Below are 19777 nucleotides of genomic sequence, written 5' to 3'. Positions count from 1 at the left end.
TCGTCGAGCGACTTCCGCTGGCCGGAAGAAGCGTCGCTGCGCCCGCCGCTCGCTCAAGTCAGTATCTCCTCAGCTCGCTCGGCCCTCGGATCGGCGGCGGCGGAGGCGGCGGGCGGCCTCGGTATGGAGGAGAACGACTGGCGCAGCGCCAACTTCAGGCAGAAGCTCGTCAGCCAGATGTGAGTCCGCGGAGGGAGGGGAGAAAGGGAAGGGGAGGCCCGGAGGACCAGCTTCGGCCGGCTCCTCGGCTCCCGCGCCTCACGGGCAGCCCCGGTATCAGTAGCGGCGGAAGCAGCAGCAGCAGGAAGCATCTGGCCTGGTTGGGCCGGCGATACGGGCCGGGTGATGGAGCCGGCTCTGCCCGTTTCGAGGCCCTCCTGGAGGCTGTGAGTGGCGTGGAGATGCCCCAGATCGGGTCCCAGGATGGCGCAACCCGCGACTGCCCCGCCTGATGTTACGGGAGGGATGCTGAAACGAACCTCGTGGGGGTGGGGGGTAGGAAGCAGTGGCTTCCCGTTCCCCCCCGCTCGCCCTCTTCGCCAATTTCTGGACGCAGTCTTCTTCGAAAAGGGCCCCTTGGAGGGACAGGGATTTTGGCTCCATGGCCCTGTTTCACTTGGCTGAATGGAGGCCCACTTGCAAGGCCCACCTACCATAGCTGTCAACTTACAGATTTGAAAATAAGGGACCAGCAGCCTCGAAAATAAGGGATCAGCAGCCAAAATACGGGATCAACAATTACTTTGATAAAATACATATTTTGTTGCGTGCAAATGGCTTTCGATATCTATTAGGTCCATAAATTACCATATAGCATATATTCAACACAAAAAACAGCAACAATTTGTTGTTGACAAAGGACAGCTGGACATAGAAAGGGCCCCATTACCTTCAGTAGCTTATTTAAGGGACATCATCAATAAGGGACAGCAGTGGGACATGGCGCTGTGATAAGGGACTGTCCCACCATATAAGGGACGCTTGACAGCTATGCCACCTACCATCGCCCGTAGTCCACCAGACTTTGGCCCCCATCACGTTCCGTCCTCCCTGAGGAAGGGTGCGTTGTGCAAGGCGGGCCAGGCGCCCTCGCAGCCGCAGCAGGATATGCATTGGACAGGCATTCCAGGGGCCACACTGACCCACGGAGGAGAGGGTTGCCTGGAAGGGAAGAGATCCCGAGGGAGTATGTGTATGTGGGTTCTGATGCCTTGGCAGGTGGAGGCTTGACTCAGGGATCAGCTCCCGGTGGGATCTTTTCCCTTGGAAAGCCTGCTGATTTAGACATACATTGTTGGGTTTTTATTTCTGGTTTGGGTCCTGCAGTGGGTCGCTGTGCTTGCCCTTCTCTACCAAAGAGGGGAGGGAGAAAGGAAATCTCAAGATGGCAACTATGTCTCCAGCACGCTCCATAAAGCAGATGGTCACCAGACCAATCAGGGCATGTGTGTCCAAACATCCAAGGGACAGTCCCACACCTGAAAAGATGAGTGAGTCAATTAGCCCAGTGCCTGTGGGTGCCAGTCTGGCTTTTTCTTCCGCCCACTGGCAATCCACATTAGGAATCTCACTTGCTAGTTTGCTGGGTAGGCAAACCCTACTGGAAGGTTTGTCATCTGCGCTTCTCCCAAATAGCTGCTTCAAAGTCTCTGGTGGTGGCAGAAGCTGACCTGCTTGCTAGCCAATCTGGAGAACCTGAGGGAAGGCCATAGATCACAAGCCATGCTCAGCAGCAGGAGCACAGAGTCCCTGAGCCTAGAGGCGTTGAAAGTGTTTGGGTTGTCACATGAGTGCTCTGCTTCAATCACCCTGCTATCATGCGGGATGGGAGGCTGGTGTGATTGATTGTCCTCTCCCCTTCTCCCCAGAAATGGCAATGGCACTCTGAGCCCGGACACCTACTTCTGCTCCTTGCATCCAGGCTGGGGGCCTGCAAGGCAAAAGCGTCCATGCGTTTTCCTGGCCTTTGTGAAGAGAGAACTTGCCTATGTGTTGGAGGGAGTGTTTTCCATATGTGGGAGCAGCACACCCCACTTTTTTGGGGGGGGATGTAAGAACAAAACAGAAATCTCCATTACAGTGGTACCTCAGGTTACATATGCTTCAGGTTACAGACTTCACTAACCCAGAAATAGTGCTTCAGGTTAAGAACTTTGCTTCAGGATGAGAACAGAAATCGTGCTCCAGCGGTGCGACAGCAGCAGGAGGCCCCATTAGCTAAAGTGGTGCTTCAGGTTAAGAACAGTTTCAGGTTAAGAACAGACCTCCGGAACGAATTAAGTACTTAACCTGAGGTACTACTGTATTCACAAATTGCAAAGGGGCTAGAGAGAGATTTGCACCAGTTCTTAGGTATTGTGGTATGGTTTCCCCTTCCTCTTACCTGCTTGTCTGGGGTGGTCTGCCTTACTGACCCCATTCTGGCCTGGGGTAGGGGATTGGATGTTTGTGTCTGGAGATGAGGTGCATGTGAGGCTCTTAGAAGAAGCATGTTAGCTATAAAGCTAAAGGGATGCGGGTGGCACTGTGGTCTAAACCACTGAGCCTCTTGGGCTTGCTGTTCAGAAGGTCGGTGGTTCGAATCTGCGTGATGGGGTGTGCTCCTGTCGCTCTGTCCTGGCTTATGCCAACCCAGCAGTCTGAAAGCATACTAGTGCAAGTAGATAAATAGGTACCGCTGCAGCAGGAAGGTGAACGGCATTTCCGTTCACTCTGGCACGGAGTCCCATTGCGCCAGAAGCGGTTTAGTCGTGCTGGCCACATGACCCAAAAAGCTGTTTGTGGGCAAACTCTGGCTCCCTCGGCCTAAAAACGAGATGAGCGCCACAACCCCATAGTCACTTTTGACTGGACTTAACCGTCCGGGCGTCCTTTACCTTTTGCCTTGCTAGCTATGTGCTTTGGTTCCCATGTGTGTTTCTCTTCTATAGTTTTCATCAGCAGATATCTTCTGTGTGAGCTCTGAGTGTATGGAAGCCGAGGACAGAGAGGAAGCTCTGTGTCCTGCACTGTCATCAGACTGTCATTAACATGCTGCAGTATTGGTGTGCTCTGATGGGGTACCAGTTTGCACCATATCCAACACAGGTGTGATGTAGACAGGGTGGAAGTCATCTTGGAAAGGCTATTTTATCATTTATTTTTGATGTCAATAGAAGAAATATTGTTCAGTCTGGGACAAGTTGTATTGGGTGCCTTTTGTTCCAGTTTTGCATTGGAATGATGGAATGTTCCTATTAAACACATAGCGATAAGGTGTTTTTAGCAAGAAGTATCTTTTTAAGCCAGCGAAGCCAAACATCCAAGTAATAGAAAGGGAAAATGAAAGCAACAGTCAAAAAGACTTACAACAAAACCAAAAAAGGTCAGTATATCTTAGCTGGTCATATGTTCCTTTTCCGGACAAAGTTTTGGCTGCAGAGCAAGTGCAAAGCTTCTTGCAGAAGAGATGTTCTGGAGTATCCTTGGGCTTCATATTACGTGATTCCAGGGTTCCCTCTCAGCCTTTTGTGCCTTTAGAGCAGAGCTTTCCCAACTCTGTGTCACGCCACAACACGTTAGTGTGTCGGCTGAGGTGTGTCACGCATATGCTCCCCATGCTCCTCCTGGGGCTGAAAAGGATTTAACCTCTGGTTTGCTAGTAAAATTGAATTACTGTGTCATGAAATGATGCATGTCTAAAAAGTGTGTCGCCAACATGAAAAGTTTGGAAAGCTCTGCTTTAGAGAGATGCATTATACCTTTTGCTCTTGGTTTAACTCATTGTACAAAAGCACAAGAATGAAAATTATTTCCAATGTTAAATGTCTTTAGAACCTCGAAAAGAAGTGGTATATACAGTGGTACCTTGGTTTACAACCATAATCCGTTCTGGAGGTCCGGTTGTAAACCAAAACAGGTTGTAACCCAAGGCTTTCGCCAATGGGGCCTCAAAAAAAAGGGGGGGTTGTAATGCACTTCTGGGTTTGACGTGGTTGTCATCCAAAACGGTTGCAAACCAAGGTACCACTGCATATGGAAAAATTTCCATTCAGCCTTCATGCAAATATTTCCATTTTGTTTCTCTCCTTGTCAGGTGAAATACAAAAGTAACAGCAAAGGGAAAGGGTGTGTGAAGAAACAAGAGACAGGGAAATCCTCCCTGTCCAACAACCTAACCTTTTTTGTTTTGTTTTTTTTACACACACATATGTACATTGCTAACCGTGAACATCTTAAAGTAAAAGCACAAAATCATTCTCATATATATATATATCTCTGTGGCGATTCCATGGATCCTTTTAAAAAAAGAAAATTAACCCATGGGCGATGAAAAGCACCCTCAGAGTTACTGCTACTCAAATTGCCACAGAATGCTAAGAATTGGGGGGTGCCATTGTGGCGGGGGGAGGGCTTCTTGCAGGAAAAGGGAACCTGTAAGAAAGACAAAAATATTTTAATGGTAAGAGTTCCATGTCTTTCCCTCTTCTCCCCCAATTCTCTATTGCAAATATTGATGTGAAAATCTTTTTATTATAGAAGACTGGGGACGGCTGACCTGTGGACCACCAAATGTTGCTTGGTCAAGACCGATGGGAGTTGTAATCCATAAGTCCCCATTGCCCCTTGTCTCTATCATTTCATTATGACCTTTCCTAAAGAACCAGATAAAACAGATGTAAATGTCTCTTAATAGAGCACATCATTTATTCTACATTAATTATATCCTCTTTATGCATATTTCACCTTATTGTATATTTCATTTGAGCTTGTTTTCCTTAGGTTGCTTTTCAAGTAAACTTGATTTAGTATTGGATTATTATTGGATTTTCCTTATGCGTAGAATAAGGATGTCGCTCTTCTCCTGATCAAGGCTTTGCTTTTATTCCGAGCCATTACCTTAAGGCTTGCTGGCTGAGACCCTGTGTCTCGCAAGAGAGGGTTCCCCTCACACCTTTTCTCCCCCAATCAGTCTCCTCTAACCCTCTGAGCAGTTAGCCCACAAAAGAGAGGTAACTTAAGAATGTTTAGTGGGGAGTGAAAGACAAGGTATCTGTATGTAATGGACTTTCAGAGAAGGGGCGGAGGGGCACCTGGAGTGCAGGGGTTTGGGATGGGTTCAGTGAAAGTTGCCTGCTTTTGGGAGCTCTGCACAAGGGCAAAGTGCTCACTGCTGCTGTTTTCAAGGGTCTGTATTTGGAGAGTCAGCCGTCAAGTACTTGATTGGTTGTGGGCACCTCTCAGGCGTGGCTCCTATTTTTTTTTTTTTTTTACAGGTATTATACAGAACAATAATATTAAATAAGCTCTGCCCTCTTTATGCAAACAGCTGTGTCCTGAGTGACTAGGTGGAGGGTTGAGAAATGTCCTCTCCCTACCAGAAGGTGTTTTTGGGGGGGGTGGAAATGAGTTAGGGTTCCCCCCCCCTGGAACAGGCTGGTGGCTCCCAGCAAGAAGACAGACCAAGCATGAGGTTTTGCATCTTAGGGGAAGGAGAAAGGGGAGTGGGCTTGAATTCTGAAGGGTGACAGGGCATCTTCGCCATATGCCTTCCTTGTACAGAAGTGAAAAAAACAGTTCAGCCTATAGTTGGTGGCCAAGATGCGGGCGTTCTGGGAAGGGGAGCCCTAGCTGCTTTTTGTCTCTCTCCAGCCTACAACTTCTTGGTCTGCTCCTCTTGCCTTCCGCAGGTTCCATCCTGCCTGATATTCCTGTGGCATGGCTGGGCCCAAACATAAGGGAGGGGTTCGTGCTGCTGGGGTGGGGCTTGGGCCTCTCTCTTGCTGTGAGTAGGGGCTGCAGGTGAGGATAGAGCCTATTGCTTTCGGCTCATCAGAACAGTGGTGCCACGGCTTTTGTGACAGCATAGGTGTCAAGGCTATTCTGGCACTGCTTTCGTTTTCCGGAACCTTTACTTGATATTTCACTGTGCCTTTTGTCGCACAGGTATTTAAAGGTTGGCTTTTGGGGGTGCCTCTGATGTTGTTTGGGGAGGGGCATCCTGGATTTCCTCTCCTCTCCCTTGGTGCCTGCAAAATCTGATACAGAGGGTCCCCCAAGAAGGGGAAGTTTGCTTGTGGGAATGGAACCATGTCACTGGAAACAACCCCCAGTTGTTTGATGTAAACTGCTTGGGGATTCTGGATATTAAGCAGCTTAGAAATATCATCAATAAATAAAAATTAATAAAATATTTAATTCCTGCTACCTGCAAGAAAGGGACGTGAGTGGCGCTGTGGTCCAAACCACTGAGCCTAAGGCTTGCTGATCAGAAGGTCGGCGGTTCGAATCCCCATGACGGGGTGAGCTCCTGTTGCTCGGTCCCTGCTCCTGCCAACCTAGCAGTTCGAAAGCACGACAAAGTGCAAGTAGATAAATAGGAACCGCTCCGGTGGGAAGGTAAACAGCATTTCCGTTCACTGCTCTGGTTCGCGAGAAGCAGCTTAATCATGGTGGCCACATGACCCGGAAGCTGTCTGCAGACAAACACCGGCTCCCTCGGGCAGTAAAGCGAAATGAGCGCTGCAACCCCAGAGTCATCCACGACTGGACCTAACGGTCAGGGGTACCTTTACCTATAAGAAAAGGGAGAACCTGTGCCCAGAAGAGACAAAGCTAAAGTCCTGTTGGGGCAGGTGTGGAAGTGTGTTTGTGGGTTGCTTGTGCGTCAGCGAGTGTTGTGGGGTTGATGCACTTGTATGATTTCTTCTGAAGTTGGGCCGGGGCCTCCGCCTTTCAAAAGAAACTGAACTTCACCCACAGAAGGGCTGAACAGAAATAGCCTGTGGAGTGGGCCCTGTTTTCAAGGTGCCTCCTTTCCGTGCGGTTGTGATTCTGGTGCTTCAGCTGCTCTCTGTCTTTTCCTTCTTGCAGTGAAGATAGCATGCGGAATGCTGGAGTGGCTCACAATAAGAGCAGCAAAGAGATGGAGAACCACGTTTTCTTGAAGGCCAAATCACGGGTAAGGAGAAGGAGCCAAGGGTGAAAGTGAAGGGCAGGCAGGAGAGAGAGAAGGTCCAGGCTCTAGCGATTTTGGGGTTGAAGCACCAGTTGCCCTCTTCCAAGGAGTCAGACCCTTGGTCCAGCTAACTCAGAACTGATGACCCTGGCTGGCAGCAACTGCTCTCTGGAGTTTCAGGCAAGCTGTCTTTCCCAGCCCTTCCTGGAGATGCTTCCAAGGATTGGATCTGGCACCTGCTGCATGCAACCTCCTGAGCTCCTGCCCTTCCCACTATGGAGTGAAGGAGGAAAGTGGGAAATCCTGGCTGGGCAGGTGACTGTCAGAACAGCTGGTTTCACTTCCGTGGTGGGCATCCCGTCTTCTGCCAGTTGCCCATCTATGAACAGTTGTGGCTTCCTTGGTTAGTCCCTCCCTTCCTCATAAGCTTTGCAGCTCTGCCCAAGTGGAAGACACCATGTCCCCTTCCAGTCCCAAATCTTTCCCACAGGGGCAAACACAGAAACTGCCTTGGTCCACTTGACTCAGTATCATCTACACTGACTGGCAGCAGCTGTGTAGGTTTTCAGGCAGGGTTCCTTCCCAGCCCTACCTGCGACCTTCTGCATGCATAGGAGATGCTCTATGTGGGAGCTTCAGCCATTTCCCATTGTATCTTCTACCTCTCCTGTTCCCTGCAAAACACTACAGGCTGGTGGGGGAGAGGCGTCTTTTTTCGCTGTGGCTGGTTCTGGAGTCGTTGCAGTTTCCCCTGTGTTTCACTAGTCAGATAATAATAAAAATAAAAATATTTTTTTATTTATACCCCGCCCTTCCTGGTTCCGAAAACCGGGCTCCGGGCGGCTAACAACAAATTTTAAAAACTTAATTGTAATACAACATAGAAGCAGCATAAAATACAGTATAAAAACATCAATAACAATAAAATTCAAAGTTCAAAAATCAATTTGGGGGAAATCCATCCAATAAGCATTAGATAGTCACCAGGGCTAGCTGGCTGAATTAGTCCTACTTGGGCCAGCGAGGAGGCCATGGGAGAATTAAGCTGTGGGGTCTCAGAGCAGGTAATCTTCATAAAAGGAGAGGGAAGAGAAGGGAAATAAAAGATCAGGCTGAATTCAAATTAAAGGCCAGGTGGAATAGCTCTGTCTTACAGGCCCGACGGAAGGAGGTTAAATCCTGAAAGGCCCTAGTCTCATGGGACAGAGCATTCCATCAGGTCGGAGCCATCACTGAAAAGGCCCTAGCCCTGGTGGAAGATAGTCTGACTTCCTTAGGGCCTGGGTACAGTCGTGCCTTGAAAGTCGAACAGAATCCATTCCAGAAGTCCGTTCAACTTCCAAAATGTTCGGAAACGAAAGCGCGGCTTCTGATTGGCTGTAGGAAGTTCCTGCAGCCAATCGGAAGCCCCATCAGACGTTCGGCTTCCAAAAATAGCTCGCAAACCAGAACAGTCACTTCCAGGTTTGTGGCGTTTGGGAGCCAAAACGTTCAAGAACTAAGCTGTTCGAAGACCAAGGTATGACTATAGTGGGAAGTTTGCTAGCATCTTCCTTTGTCCATCCGTCCCCTCCCCCCATCACTCCACATGCATCATGTGTACACCCTGTTTGCAGACACGTGCACACACACACCCTGCCCCATCTCTGATTTGCTGCTGTGTAGGTGGAATGACTACCGCAGCAATGGGCATATGGGTCCAGGTGATGCTTTTCTGTGTCTGGCGAGCTGGGAAAGTTGACCCTTGCCTTGATAGGTGTTGGTCCCCCCCTTCCCCCCCACCCCTGGTGGCATGTTAAAATTTGAGCCATGTCCCTTCAAGGGATTTGTGCCTTACCCCTTCTGCATTTTGGCTTTCTGCCTGGCACAGTTATTCCATTTTTATTTTTGATGTTTACATGCTGCCCAGTTAAGCATTCCCTTTCTGCAGTTGAATACAGTGATCTTTTTATGCAGACCTCACCCTGCCCTTTCAGTTCTGCCAGCGCGGGGGCTCTCTTGCTCTTCTAGAGGGAGAGGAGGAGGAAATGAGTCAGAGGCACCCTGCCCTCCAACCCTCCCTCCCTGGCTTCTAAAATGCACTTTCATTTCTCTTAACTTTTAGGAGGAGTATCTTTCCCTGGTGGCAAGACTCATCATCCACTTTCGGGATATCCGTGAGTACTCTCATGCCTGTTTGTGGAAAGCGCTTGTTGGCCATTTGAATCTTGGAGGGGGGGACCGTCGGGGCAGGGAAGAGTGGGATACAAAAAAGCATTAGCTAAGGAAAGAGGACGGAATGGAGGGGTTGGTTTCAGTGGCACAGGAACAGCAATCATGAAATTCTTGATTTCCTGAACATCACACTGATACAAATAGTATTTTTATATCCGGCTTTTCTAAGTGTTTGATGTTGAAACAGTCTCAAGTCTACAAAGATACAGCTCTTTTAAATACAGTACAACAGACAAATACTTTCTGCTAGAAAGTGAAAGTAATCCCGTTCTGATTTGTGGGCGCTAGCACTTTGTTTGCTGACAGCTCGGGGGCGGGGGAGTTCTTTTTCCCAAGGTTGCTAGTTTTTTAAAAAAATTGGTTTATTCTTATCAAATAAAATACTACCAATTCTAAAACTACATAGGATGAGGGGATGAAAAGGGTTTATTGTAAACTGCTTGGTGATTTTACTACATTCAAGCAGTATATAAGTTTAAATAATAAAGACCTCAAAAAGCAGGGGGGAGGGAAATGTTCCTATATGCAACAACAGCGGCAAGGCTACTGTTAGCACAGGTCTGGAAACAACAGCAATTGCCAACAGTGGAAGATTGGCAACAGAAGGCAATGGAGTATGCAAAAATAGCCAAATTAACGGGGGAAATTCGACAACAGGGCGATGAAACATTCCAAAAAGAATGGAAGAAATTTATGTTGAATATAGGAAAGATGTGTGTGAAATAGAGAAACCAGTAGAATTGAAATGAACCTCATAACGTGTAACATAAATACTTTTATGGGAATAATAATAACAATAAGAAATACAATGTACAATGTAATCAAAGTAACCAATGGTAGTGGCAAATAATATATGGATAGACAACATGAATTGTATATATAGAAGGGCTTATTTATATACAGACAATACATGGACAAATGTGTAAGTAGAAGAACAATATATAGAATGGATAAAGACAATGCGAAAAACCCAAAGTGACATGAAGAAGGAAGGAGAGAAGTCAGCTCGTAGGAGCAAACTATAAATGTAGAATGTAATATAATATGTATTTGAAGTATGAAGTTTGGAAAACCAATAAAAATTTTATTTTTTAAAAATCTGGGGGGAAATGAGGCATGCTCAGAGGAGATTCACTGAAACTAATGGACAGGATTAACTGGTCCATTTATTTGAGTGTGTCAACTCTGAGTAGGATTTAAGTTAATACAACCTTTATAAGATAAATACTTAAAAGGTTTACAGTAGTACCTCGGTTTAAGAACAGTCCGGTTTAAGAACGATTCAGTTTACAAACTCTGCAAAAGCGGAAATAGTGTCCCGGTTTGAGAGCTTTACCTCGGACTAAGAAAGGAATCTGAATGGTGGAAGGGCACCGGCACCGGGAGGCGTCATTAGGGAAAGCGCACCTCGGTTTAAGAACGGTTTCGGTTTAAGAACATACTTTTGGAACGGATTAAGTTCGTAAACCAAGGTTCCACTGTATTTGTATAAAAACAAAAAAACTATCCCCAAACCCCTCCCTCTGCTTTATTTACCCACCTTATAGAATTCCTTCAAACCATAACAAGTACAAAATGAAATCTTTAGTCTCAAATAATTCTGATGAAACAGTAGTCAATATCCGGAATCACTGTTTTGCTGAATACACAAAGCTTCACAGCTTGTCTTTCATCGTACAAAGTCTGGTACCTTGCTTCATTTAAAGGTTTTCAGAGACTTTGAGACTAAAGATTTCATTTTGTACTTGTTTTGGTTTGAAGGAGTTCTGTAAAGATTGTCTATTGCATACGTACATGGTCATTTTGTTGCCTAGACATTGCTGACATTCTCTTTGCAACACAGGGGTGTGTTTGGTTACTTATTTACCCACTTGTCTGATGTGTAACTCTTTGGTTTGATTCTTCCCCCCCAACCCCCAATCTGCTGTTTATTCCAATTAGACTAATATTTTTCTTGCCTAAATGTGCCTGCACAATTTTTCAGTTGTTGTTGTTGTTTTCTTTCCTAGACAACAAGAAGTCCCAGGCTTCAGTCAGTGGTAAGAAGGGCTCCTTCCTCACCTTACATTTTTTTTTTATATGTCTTACCTTAAGAACTCTTTCCGAGGACTCTGACTCCTGTTCTGTGGGTGTGGATGGGTGTGTAAGGGGCATGTCTCCTCGTTGTGCTGGATTTCCTGCCAGAGCTCAGTCGCAAGCAAATGTGACACACAGACAGGCCCAGGTTCTGTTCTATCTGATCAATGCAGTGACAGAAAAGGTTAAAAAAAAATGTTTTAAAGTGCTCCCCCCCCCCCCAAAAAAAACCCTAGAGTCCTTTCTGTTGGGGATAATTCAGACTGAAATTCCCAGTTGTCAGAAAAGGTTATTTATGTATGCCACTACTGCAGCCCGTGTTTTGTTAGCCTCAAAATTTAAAACGAGCGAGGTCCTAACCAAAGAAGAATTGGCAACTTAAGTTGCCAGAATATGTGCAGACTTAACATTGAATAAGAGAACAAGAAGAACATACATTTAGAGAAGATTCAAAAAAGTTTATTGAATATATGGAAAATAAGTGTGTACAGCTGAAAACGCCGGCAGCATTTTTAGATAAATTCAACAGTGTAAATAAGTTTTGATGGATGTAATAGTGGAATACTGAATGGTATATTTTTTGTAAAACATGCACGCATTTATGGCATGTAAAATGAACCATGGAAACAGAAGAAGGGAAGTCATCAATATCTCTTTTTTAATATGTATTTTAATTAATTTTTCTGTTTTACATTTTAAAGTACTCATTTTTACATCCTTAAGATATTGATGATATCTCAAGGATGCAAAAAGGAGTACTTTAAATTGTAAAACAGAAAAATTTATTTTAAAAATATACAGTGGTACCTCGCAAGACGAATGCCTCGCAAGACGAAAAACGTGCAAGACGAAAGGGTTTTTCGTTTTTTGCGTTGCTTCGCAAGACGATTTTCTCTATGGGCTTGCTTCGCAAGACGAAAATGTCTTGCGAGTTTGTTTCCTTTTTTCTTAAAGCCGCTTGAAGAGGTGCAGTTGCGACGGACCGTGCTTCGCAAGACGAAAAACATTGCAAGACGAAAAGACTCGCGGAACGAATTAATTTCGTCTTGCGAGGCACCACTGTATGTATAAAAAAGAAAAGGTTAAAAAAGAAAACAGAGAGAAGCTGAAACCAGCGAGTAATTCTGAAAGTTTTTCAAGGCTTTCTGCAAAAACAAAGTTGACCCCTCCCCCCTCTGCCCAGCTTGCTGGATGGGGCTGAGGTCATTGTGCGGCTGCTGGGACTAGTGGTGGGGTGAACAGCTGAGCCCAGGGGTCAGCTCCTTTCAGCGCATCGCTGCCTATCTCCATGGGGCTTTCTCAGGGATCCATCTTTTCTCCACAGATCCCATGAATGCCTTGCAGACCCTGACAGGCGGCCCACCTGCGGGAGCAGCAGGCATGGGCATGGCATCTCGCCCCCAGGGGATGGGTGTGCTCGGGCCCCCCATGGGGCAGCAGATGAGCCTTCAGGGGCAGCAGGCGGCACCAGGGGCAGCTGGGATGGCCCCCCGTGGCATTCCAGGCATCTCAGCAGCTTCCCAGCCAAGTAAGTGTTCGGAGTCTTGGCTCTTCCCTGGGTGCTAAGCGGTTTGGCCCTGGGACTGTGACTCTCCCCAAAGACCAAATGGGAAGCCGACAGGTTCGGGCCAGGGCGGGGGGATTTTCCTGCTTTGGAGCATGCTGAGGGAATTCCCTTGGGAGGAATCCCTTCAACCCCCTATAAAAATAGGAGCAGATGGCAGAGAGCTTGCTCTCTGGCTCTGTTTTGTTGTTGTTTAGTCGTGTCTAACTCTTCGTGACCCCATGGACCAGAGCACGCCAGGCACTCCTGTCTTCCATTGCTTCCCACAGTTTGGTCAAACGCATGCTGGTAGCTTCAAGAACACTGCCCAACCATCTTGCCCTCTGTCGTCCCCTTTTCCTTGTGCCCTCCATCTTTCCCAACATCAGGGTCTTTTCCAGGGAGTCTTCTCTTCTCATGAGGTGGCCAAAGTATTGGAGCCTCAGCTTCAGGATCTGCCCTTCCAGTGAGCACTCAGGGCTGATTTCCTTCAGAATGGAGAGGTTTGATCTTCTTGCAGTCCATGGGACTCTCAAGAGTCTCCTCCAGCACCATAATTCAAAAGCATCAATTCTTCGGCAATCAGCCTTCTTTATGGTCCAGCTCTCACTTCCACACATCACTACTAGGAAAACCATAGCTTTAACTGTACGGACCTTTGTTGGCAAGGTGATGTCTCTGCTTTTTAAGATGCTGTCTATGGCTCTGTTTTAGCCATGTACAAAGATGGTTTGTTCCCAGGACAAGCTGATTCACCCCATCTAGCCCTGTCTCATCTTCTTTCTCCGAGTGCCATGTGACGAGTTAAGGAAGAGTCCGTTCACTTCACCTGCTTCTCTTATCCATTTCTGAGCTGGAGAGGCGGGCGAAAGCGGGCAGAGCCAGTGCCGTTTCACAACTATCCTTTCATGCTGCTGGGTTACAGAGCCTGGTGTAGAGACTAGCAGGTCTTAGCTGCAGCAGAGGAATCGTCCATCAGAGACACCCCCACGCCTGTCTCCTTGTCTATTTAGCCTAGGGGTGGGGAACCCCTTTTGGCTCCACAGCCAAGATCCTTATCAATGATGTCATTGTGACAGGGCTGAAGCATCCTCTCCTCCTTTAAGCAGGCAGGTGGCGGCAGTTGGGCACCACCACAGCCCACTCAAAGGAGAATGGAAAAGGCTTTAACCCTGCCACTTAGGTTGCACAGTCCAGTGCAGGATTCAGCCCTGTCCTCCTACCCATTAGCTGATGGCCATGGCTTGCAGTAAAAGATTGGCCCGCAGGCCAGATGTTCCCCATCCATTCTCTTGTCCTTCTTGGCTGCTCTGTCTGGCAACTCCTGTACAGGCAGATCAGGCGCTTACCCTCCATGAATGTGGGCCTTTTCAGGCAGCCACAAGGATCCATCCTTGCCAGTTAACTGCAGAAGTCACTGTTGGCTGAGCGAAAGTGTTCACCTTCATCTGCTAAACAGGCTCAGGCCCGTTTTCTTTGTTTCTTGCTTCCTGTCCATTGGGTGAGAGTGGCTTTCTTCTAATCCTGTATTCTGCTTTCCAGATTGCAGTTACTGCAAAGTCCAAATCTGAAGTCGGGCTGTGCCTGATGGTTGGATTTGGGCTCTGAGGTGACCTTGCCCAGAAAAGCCCCAGCTGCTGACTGCCCCCTCTCTGAGGGCCCTGCCAGCCTCCTGCCGCACACCCATGGCTCCTCCCTTCCCCTTCCTTTGCCCCACAGCCCAGCTCCAGCTGCAACAGATGGCCCAGCAACAGCAGCAGCAGTTTCAGCAGCAGCAGGCACAGGCGCAGCAGCAACAGCAGGCAGCGCTGCAGCAGCAGCAGTTCCAGGCCCAGCAGACGGCCATCCAGCAGCAATTCCAGGCGGTGCAGCAGCAGCAGGCGGCAGCCGTGGCGCAGCAGCAGCAACAGCAACAGCAGCAGATGCAGGCAGCCCAGCAGCAGCACATGCTGAAACTGCATCAGCAGAACCAGCAGCAGGTAAAGAGAGGGGGGGGTGGCCTGTGGCTTCCGAAGGCTGGATGCTTTGGAGCTGTAGCGTCTTTCTGTGGGGCATCTGGTGGCCTGCAGCGGTTACCCTTCTCTAGGGATGTAGGGGAGATATGTACAGCGAAGCTTTGGCAGCCTGTTCATTGCTATGAGGAGCTGAATGTGTGGGGAGCAGGCCTCATTAACACATGCCACTTCACAGGTGAACCCAGAGAGGAGTTTAACTGAGACTGAGGAGGAGGAGTGCATGGGTGGGAATGGAATGGACCCCCCCCCCTTTGAAGAGACATTGACCACTGTCTGTCCATGAATGTAGCGGGATATTGTAGACTGGGATTAGGAGGGAGGGTCTTCTGCCTGCCACACACACACACACACACACACACACACACACACACACACAAAGGGCCAAATTACCTTGGGGTTATATGTCCGAAAATATGCCCAAACCCCACCCACCTTCCACATGGCATCTTCCCTCCCTCGGCTTCCTTGCTGCATGCTGAGAAAGGGACCTTTTCCGTTTGCTGTGTGCAGCAAGGAAACTCCGCCAGCCAAGAACACTTCCTGCTTCCTGTGCAGCCGGTTTGCTTCATTTTCTTTTGGGAGGCCTAGAAAATGGAAGGCTCCACATTCCTGTTGTAGACCAAAGGGTCTGAATGAATTGAGGTTGCTTGGACATGATGGTTGTCGGTGTGTGTGAAGAGCAAAGGTGGAGGCAGAGAGAGATGGACATCCATTCTCGTTGGCTGTCTGCCTGCGGCCTTTTCACTCAGCCCACCCCTGTTTCCTTTCTTGGCTAGCCTTACCTGTTGTGTAGTTTCAAATGTCTTCCAACCCTTTCCTGGTTTTAGATGCAGCAGCAGCAGCAACTGCAGCGGATTGCTCAAATGCAACAGTTGCAAGTTCAGGCCATACAGGCCCAGCAGCAGCAGCAACAACAACAACAACAACAACAGCAGCAGCAGCAACAGCAACAACAACAACAGCCACCCCCATCGCAGCAGGTCATGCAGCAGCAGATGCAACAGATGCAGCAGCAACAGGCTGCACAAGCTCAGCCGCCGCAGCCAGTAGTGTCTCAGGCACAGACAATCCCAGGGCAGATCCCTGGTCAGGTCATGCTCACAGCCCAACAGATTAAAGTCATGCAGGTAAGTATAGAATAACAAGAATGGGTCAGGTGCAGAGGAGGCAGCTCACATGGGCTCAGGGGATCTTGGGGAGGGCTCTCTGCCAAAGAGGAGCAGACCAAACTGGGTGGAGGGAGCCTGTGGTGTCTGGCACCAGCTCCTTCCCCTCCAGCCCACCTTTGGCCAAGAGGGGTGCAGTTCAGTTGCAGGGCTTGCTTTGTAGCTGCTGCTTCCTTCCCCACCGCTGGCTTCTGTGCTGCTGCTTTTTAGCTTGTGTTCTTCAGTGCCAAGTTGTACAGCAGCAGCAGTACAACAGCAGTCAGTGGTGCAGGATGCAAATTCCTACAAGAGCCTTGAGAATCTATTCTGTTCCCTCCTCTTTTTTCTTTTTAGAAAGAAGAAAAAGTTCCTAGCCCTCCTTATAGGTGCAGAAATGATCCAGAATATTGCAATGTCCCTCATAAGTTTTTTTCAGTTCTTGCAGTTAAATCTTGCAAAATTTATTAATTTATGGATATTTATAGCAGGGCTTTAAGAGCTGGCTTATGTTTCAGGCTAAGAGTGAAATGCAGCTCCTTTGGTCCTCCAGCCTTTGTAAACATACATTTATTTTTTTATTTATTTCTATCTCTCTGTCTATGCCATACAGAGGTCATAAGCCTGGCACCTAAGTCACAGAGGTGTAGGAGGCAAGGGAGCAAGTGTGTGTCCAGACGGGTGTGTGTCCAATTTTAAGATAAACGTTTAAGTGTGATTGATTCAACCCAGATCTGTGCAGAATTCCCTTTGTTTTGTTTCCCAAGGCAAGAGCTTTGCACCAACAGCAGCAGCAGCAGCAACAGCAGCAGCAGCAGCAGCAACAACAACAACAACAGCAGCAACAACAACAACAACAACAACAGCAACAACAACAACAGCAACAACAACAGGCAGCCGCGGCTCAAGCTCAGGCTGCTCAGATGGGTGCTTCAGGACCGGTAAGCCGACCCCCCCGCTTCCCCTCCCAGAGCCAGCCAGTGGCAAGTTGCCTGCAGAGTTGGAGCATGAAGCAGTGGGAGCTGGGTGGTGGTGCCCCAGTTGGCTTTCTGATGAAGACTCTTCCCCTACTGCCATCCCTTTGTCTTGAGTTGGAGGCAATATTTCTTCACCCCTTTTGAGCATGTCTGGACTGCCAAAGTCAGGGGGCTCCTGCCTGGGGTGACGGGATCTGGTGTCTGTGGGTCTAACTCTTGATGCTTTAGTAGTCCTGGAGTCTCCTATCTGTTCAGTTTCTCTCTCCCCCCCCCCCCGTTTTAACAGTCTTTCTGAATGAGTAGCCTTGGTTTGGGGGCCCACTGATGGAGTCCCGTTTTCTCTCTTTTCTGTCCTTATCAACATGAGCTTTAAGGAGCTGCCTTGTTTGGATGAGAGCTGGCTCAGAGGAAGCTGCATGTGCACATGAGAGGCCATGGAAACTTGTTCTCTGGCATGCAGGAAGCCTGAAGTCTGATTGCATGCTGGGAGAGGGGCTCAGGACCAGGGTGGGCTTGGGGATTCTCCCATCTCCAGGGGCTTCTGTGGTTCCTGAAACACTTCGCTTTCCACCAGGTAAGTCACAGAGATGGCTGTGCAAACAGAGAGGCAGAAGCAGTGAAATGGGAACCGGTTCCCATGTAAACCAATTAGGCACCAGTGAGGTTTTAGGTTGGGGACACATAGACACGGGGGCCTGGCATCTGTGTACCCCCAGCTCAGAAATCCAAGGGCAAAGCCAGGATGTTGCCATCAGGCTTCTGACCAGGGCTCTTCCTAGGCTTATGAATGTCGGATCTGCTTGTCGCTGCTCTGCTTGATAGGACAGCAAAAACAGCCCAGAACACACTCCCTGTTGTGCAAGATGGGTCTGTCCTGATAGTCCTGGAGAGCCCCTTTGTTGCTGTCCAAGCATCAATACTCCATTGGGGTAGGATCTGCAGGTGCTTCAAGTGGGCAGGGCGAGAGAGGCCTAGAGGAAAGGGTTCCAAGGAGACGCTCAGGAGGCATCAGCTGTGAAACTCTTTGAAACTTACCTAAAGCCACAGTGCTTTAATGGACTGGAAGCAGAGGGGCCTCTTCAAAGGTTCGGTGGGGTAAAGAGTGCAAAGTCCTGGGATGCCCTTCCATGTCCACAATAGACCTCTTTGTGGCTGTCCTGTCTCGAGGTCCATGTGCTTCCACCCATTTGTCATAACTTAGACGGGGCCCCCGATTCCCTCTCTGGCTCACCTCATCTTTCGCTAGTTGGGAATTGATGGGCTAGAGGATGGGAGCAAGCCAAGCTTGTGTGAAAACTACTGGGCTTGCACAAAGCAGCTTTCCAAACACAACAAACCAACATTTCCCAACTGACGTGGCCTCTGGCCAGTTAATACTGTGGCATTGGCAGTCGCAAAGACTACGAGGAAGTCCTTGATTGTGTGCTGAGGGTATGGTCAGCTAATGCCTTTGGGAATGGTTATCTATGGTGGGAGTTGGGGTGCTCTTTTTGGCTGGCACGCACCATTCTGACAAATGGTGGCTGCTTCCAGTTGCTCCAGGGTGAAAAGGCCTAGGGGGCCAGCCTCAATGACATCATCCAAGGCAGGTATGGGGAACTATTGACCCGGCTAGCAAGCATGGTCGTTGGCCAGAGATTATGGGAATTGTAGTTCAGCAACATCTCAAGGGCCAGAGATACCCCACACCTGATTTAGGGGTGCATAATTGTGTTATTGGTTATTGTGGCTGTTGGCCATGCCCAAACTAGGGTTGGCTTCTCCAGCCTGCCAAAGAGATGTCATGCACATGAAGACACCTAGAGAGAGGCTGATGGCAATCTGAACCTTGTGGAGGTTGGATCAGTCAGACTCGTCTCTAATACAACAAGCGACTTGCTTTAACCAAGGAAATGCCTAGCTCTGGACCTTTTCTCTGTCCTTTATGGGTGTCTTTCTGTGGTTTTCAAATCAAATCTTTTCCTGACTTTTCTGGTAGTCTCTCCAGCGTCTTGCTTGTTGATGCCTGGCAAGGGGGCAGTTCTTACTTCTTGGAGTGGAGCTTCATCTCCCATTGAGATCGGGAGGCAACTGCTGCCTGCCTGCCCTTTCTCCTAGAAATGCAGTTAGGATTTATTTACCGTACTACTTCCCTGAACCCTTCCCTTATCATCATTCAAAGAGCCCTCCTGCTGGTGCTGTGTGGGAGGAAGCCTTGAACGAAGGGCAGCCAATTGCATGAGGCGGCTCTTCTACGCAGACTTTCTCCTCTGGATTGTGGGCTGCTGGAGGCAGCCCTCCAGTTCAGGCCCTTTCAGTGTGTTGTGAGGATGTGAGCCATTGATCCTCAGGACGGTCATCCACATCCAGTGGCTTCTGGAGCTGAATTCCACTCCACTCTTGTGCTTTTTTGCTGGAGCAAGATGCTGTCTGGATCCGCATCTTGGTCATAGCTTCATGTCTCAAAATCCGCTAGGAGTGAGAGGTTAGACGTTGATACATTTTCTAGTTTTTTGTTTTTTTTTTGCTGGGGGAGGGGGAAGGGGGGACTGAATCTGTAGGAGGAGGGATATACGCAAATTAGCCGTCCAGGAAATTGAACCTGTGTACAATTCAAACTTCCATAAGTTTAATAAGTCCTCAAGAGGTGGGGGAGAAAATTCTCCCTACGAGTTGTTCCTGGGAATTCGGGAGCTCTGCGCTGGTGATGCCTGTGTACTTTGAAATACAAGAGGCACATCCTAGAGGGGGAAAACCCAAACAAGTTAGTAGAGCGTAAGACTCCTAATATTAGGGTTGTGGGTACAACCTCCATGATGGGCAAAAGACTCCTGCATTGCAGGAGGTTGTACTAGTTGACCCTCGTGGGACCCTTTCAACTCTACATTTCTAAC

General features: G+C 48.4%; 1 protein-coding gene across 2 annotated transcripts in view; it reads left to right on the top strand.

Moving 5' to 3' along the window:
- Nucleotides 1-14: 14 nt before the first annotated feature.
- Nucleotides 15-19777, top strand: part of MED15 (mediator complex subunit 15) — a 31215-nt gene continuing 11452 nt past the window's right edge. Inside the window, exons 1-8 of one of the 2 annotated variants that reach the window (XM_083590027.1) lie at nt 15-179; nt 6853-6940; nt 9042-9093; nt 11161-11190; nt 12552-12755; nt 14490-14749; nt 15613-15912; nt 16695-16868. In XM_083590027.1, the coding sequence (XP_083446153.1) occupies nt 124-179; nt 6853-6940; nt 9042-9093; nt 11161-11190; nt 12552-12755; nt 14490-14749; nt 15613-15912; nt 16695-16868 (1164 nt within the window). In that variant the 5' untranslated portion in view covers nt 15-123. The remainder of the gene's footprint in view (nt 180-6852; nt 6941-9041; nt 9094-11160; nt 11191-12551; nt 12756-14489; nt 14750-15612; nt 15913-16694; nt 16869-19777) is intronic. The other variant, XM_083590026.1, reaches the window with a different exon arrangement.

Source organism: Podarcis filfolensis (genome assembly GCF_964270895.1).
Source record: "Podarcis filfolensis genome assembly, chromosome: 16".
NCBI classification, from domain to species: domain Eukaryota; kingdom Metazoa; phylum Chordata; class Lepidosauria; order Squamata; family Lacertidae; genus Podarcis; species Podarcis filfolensis.
Note: the sequence above shows the minus strand (reverse complement) of the source record. Positions and strands in the feature narration are given on the sequence as shown.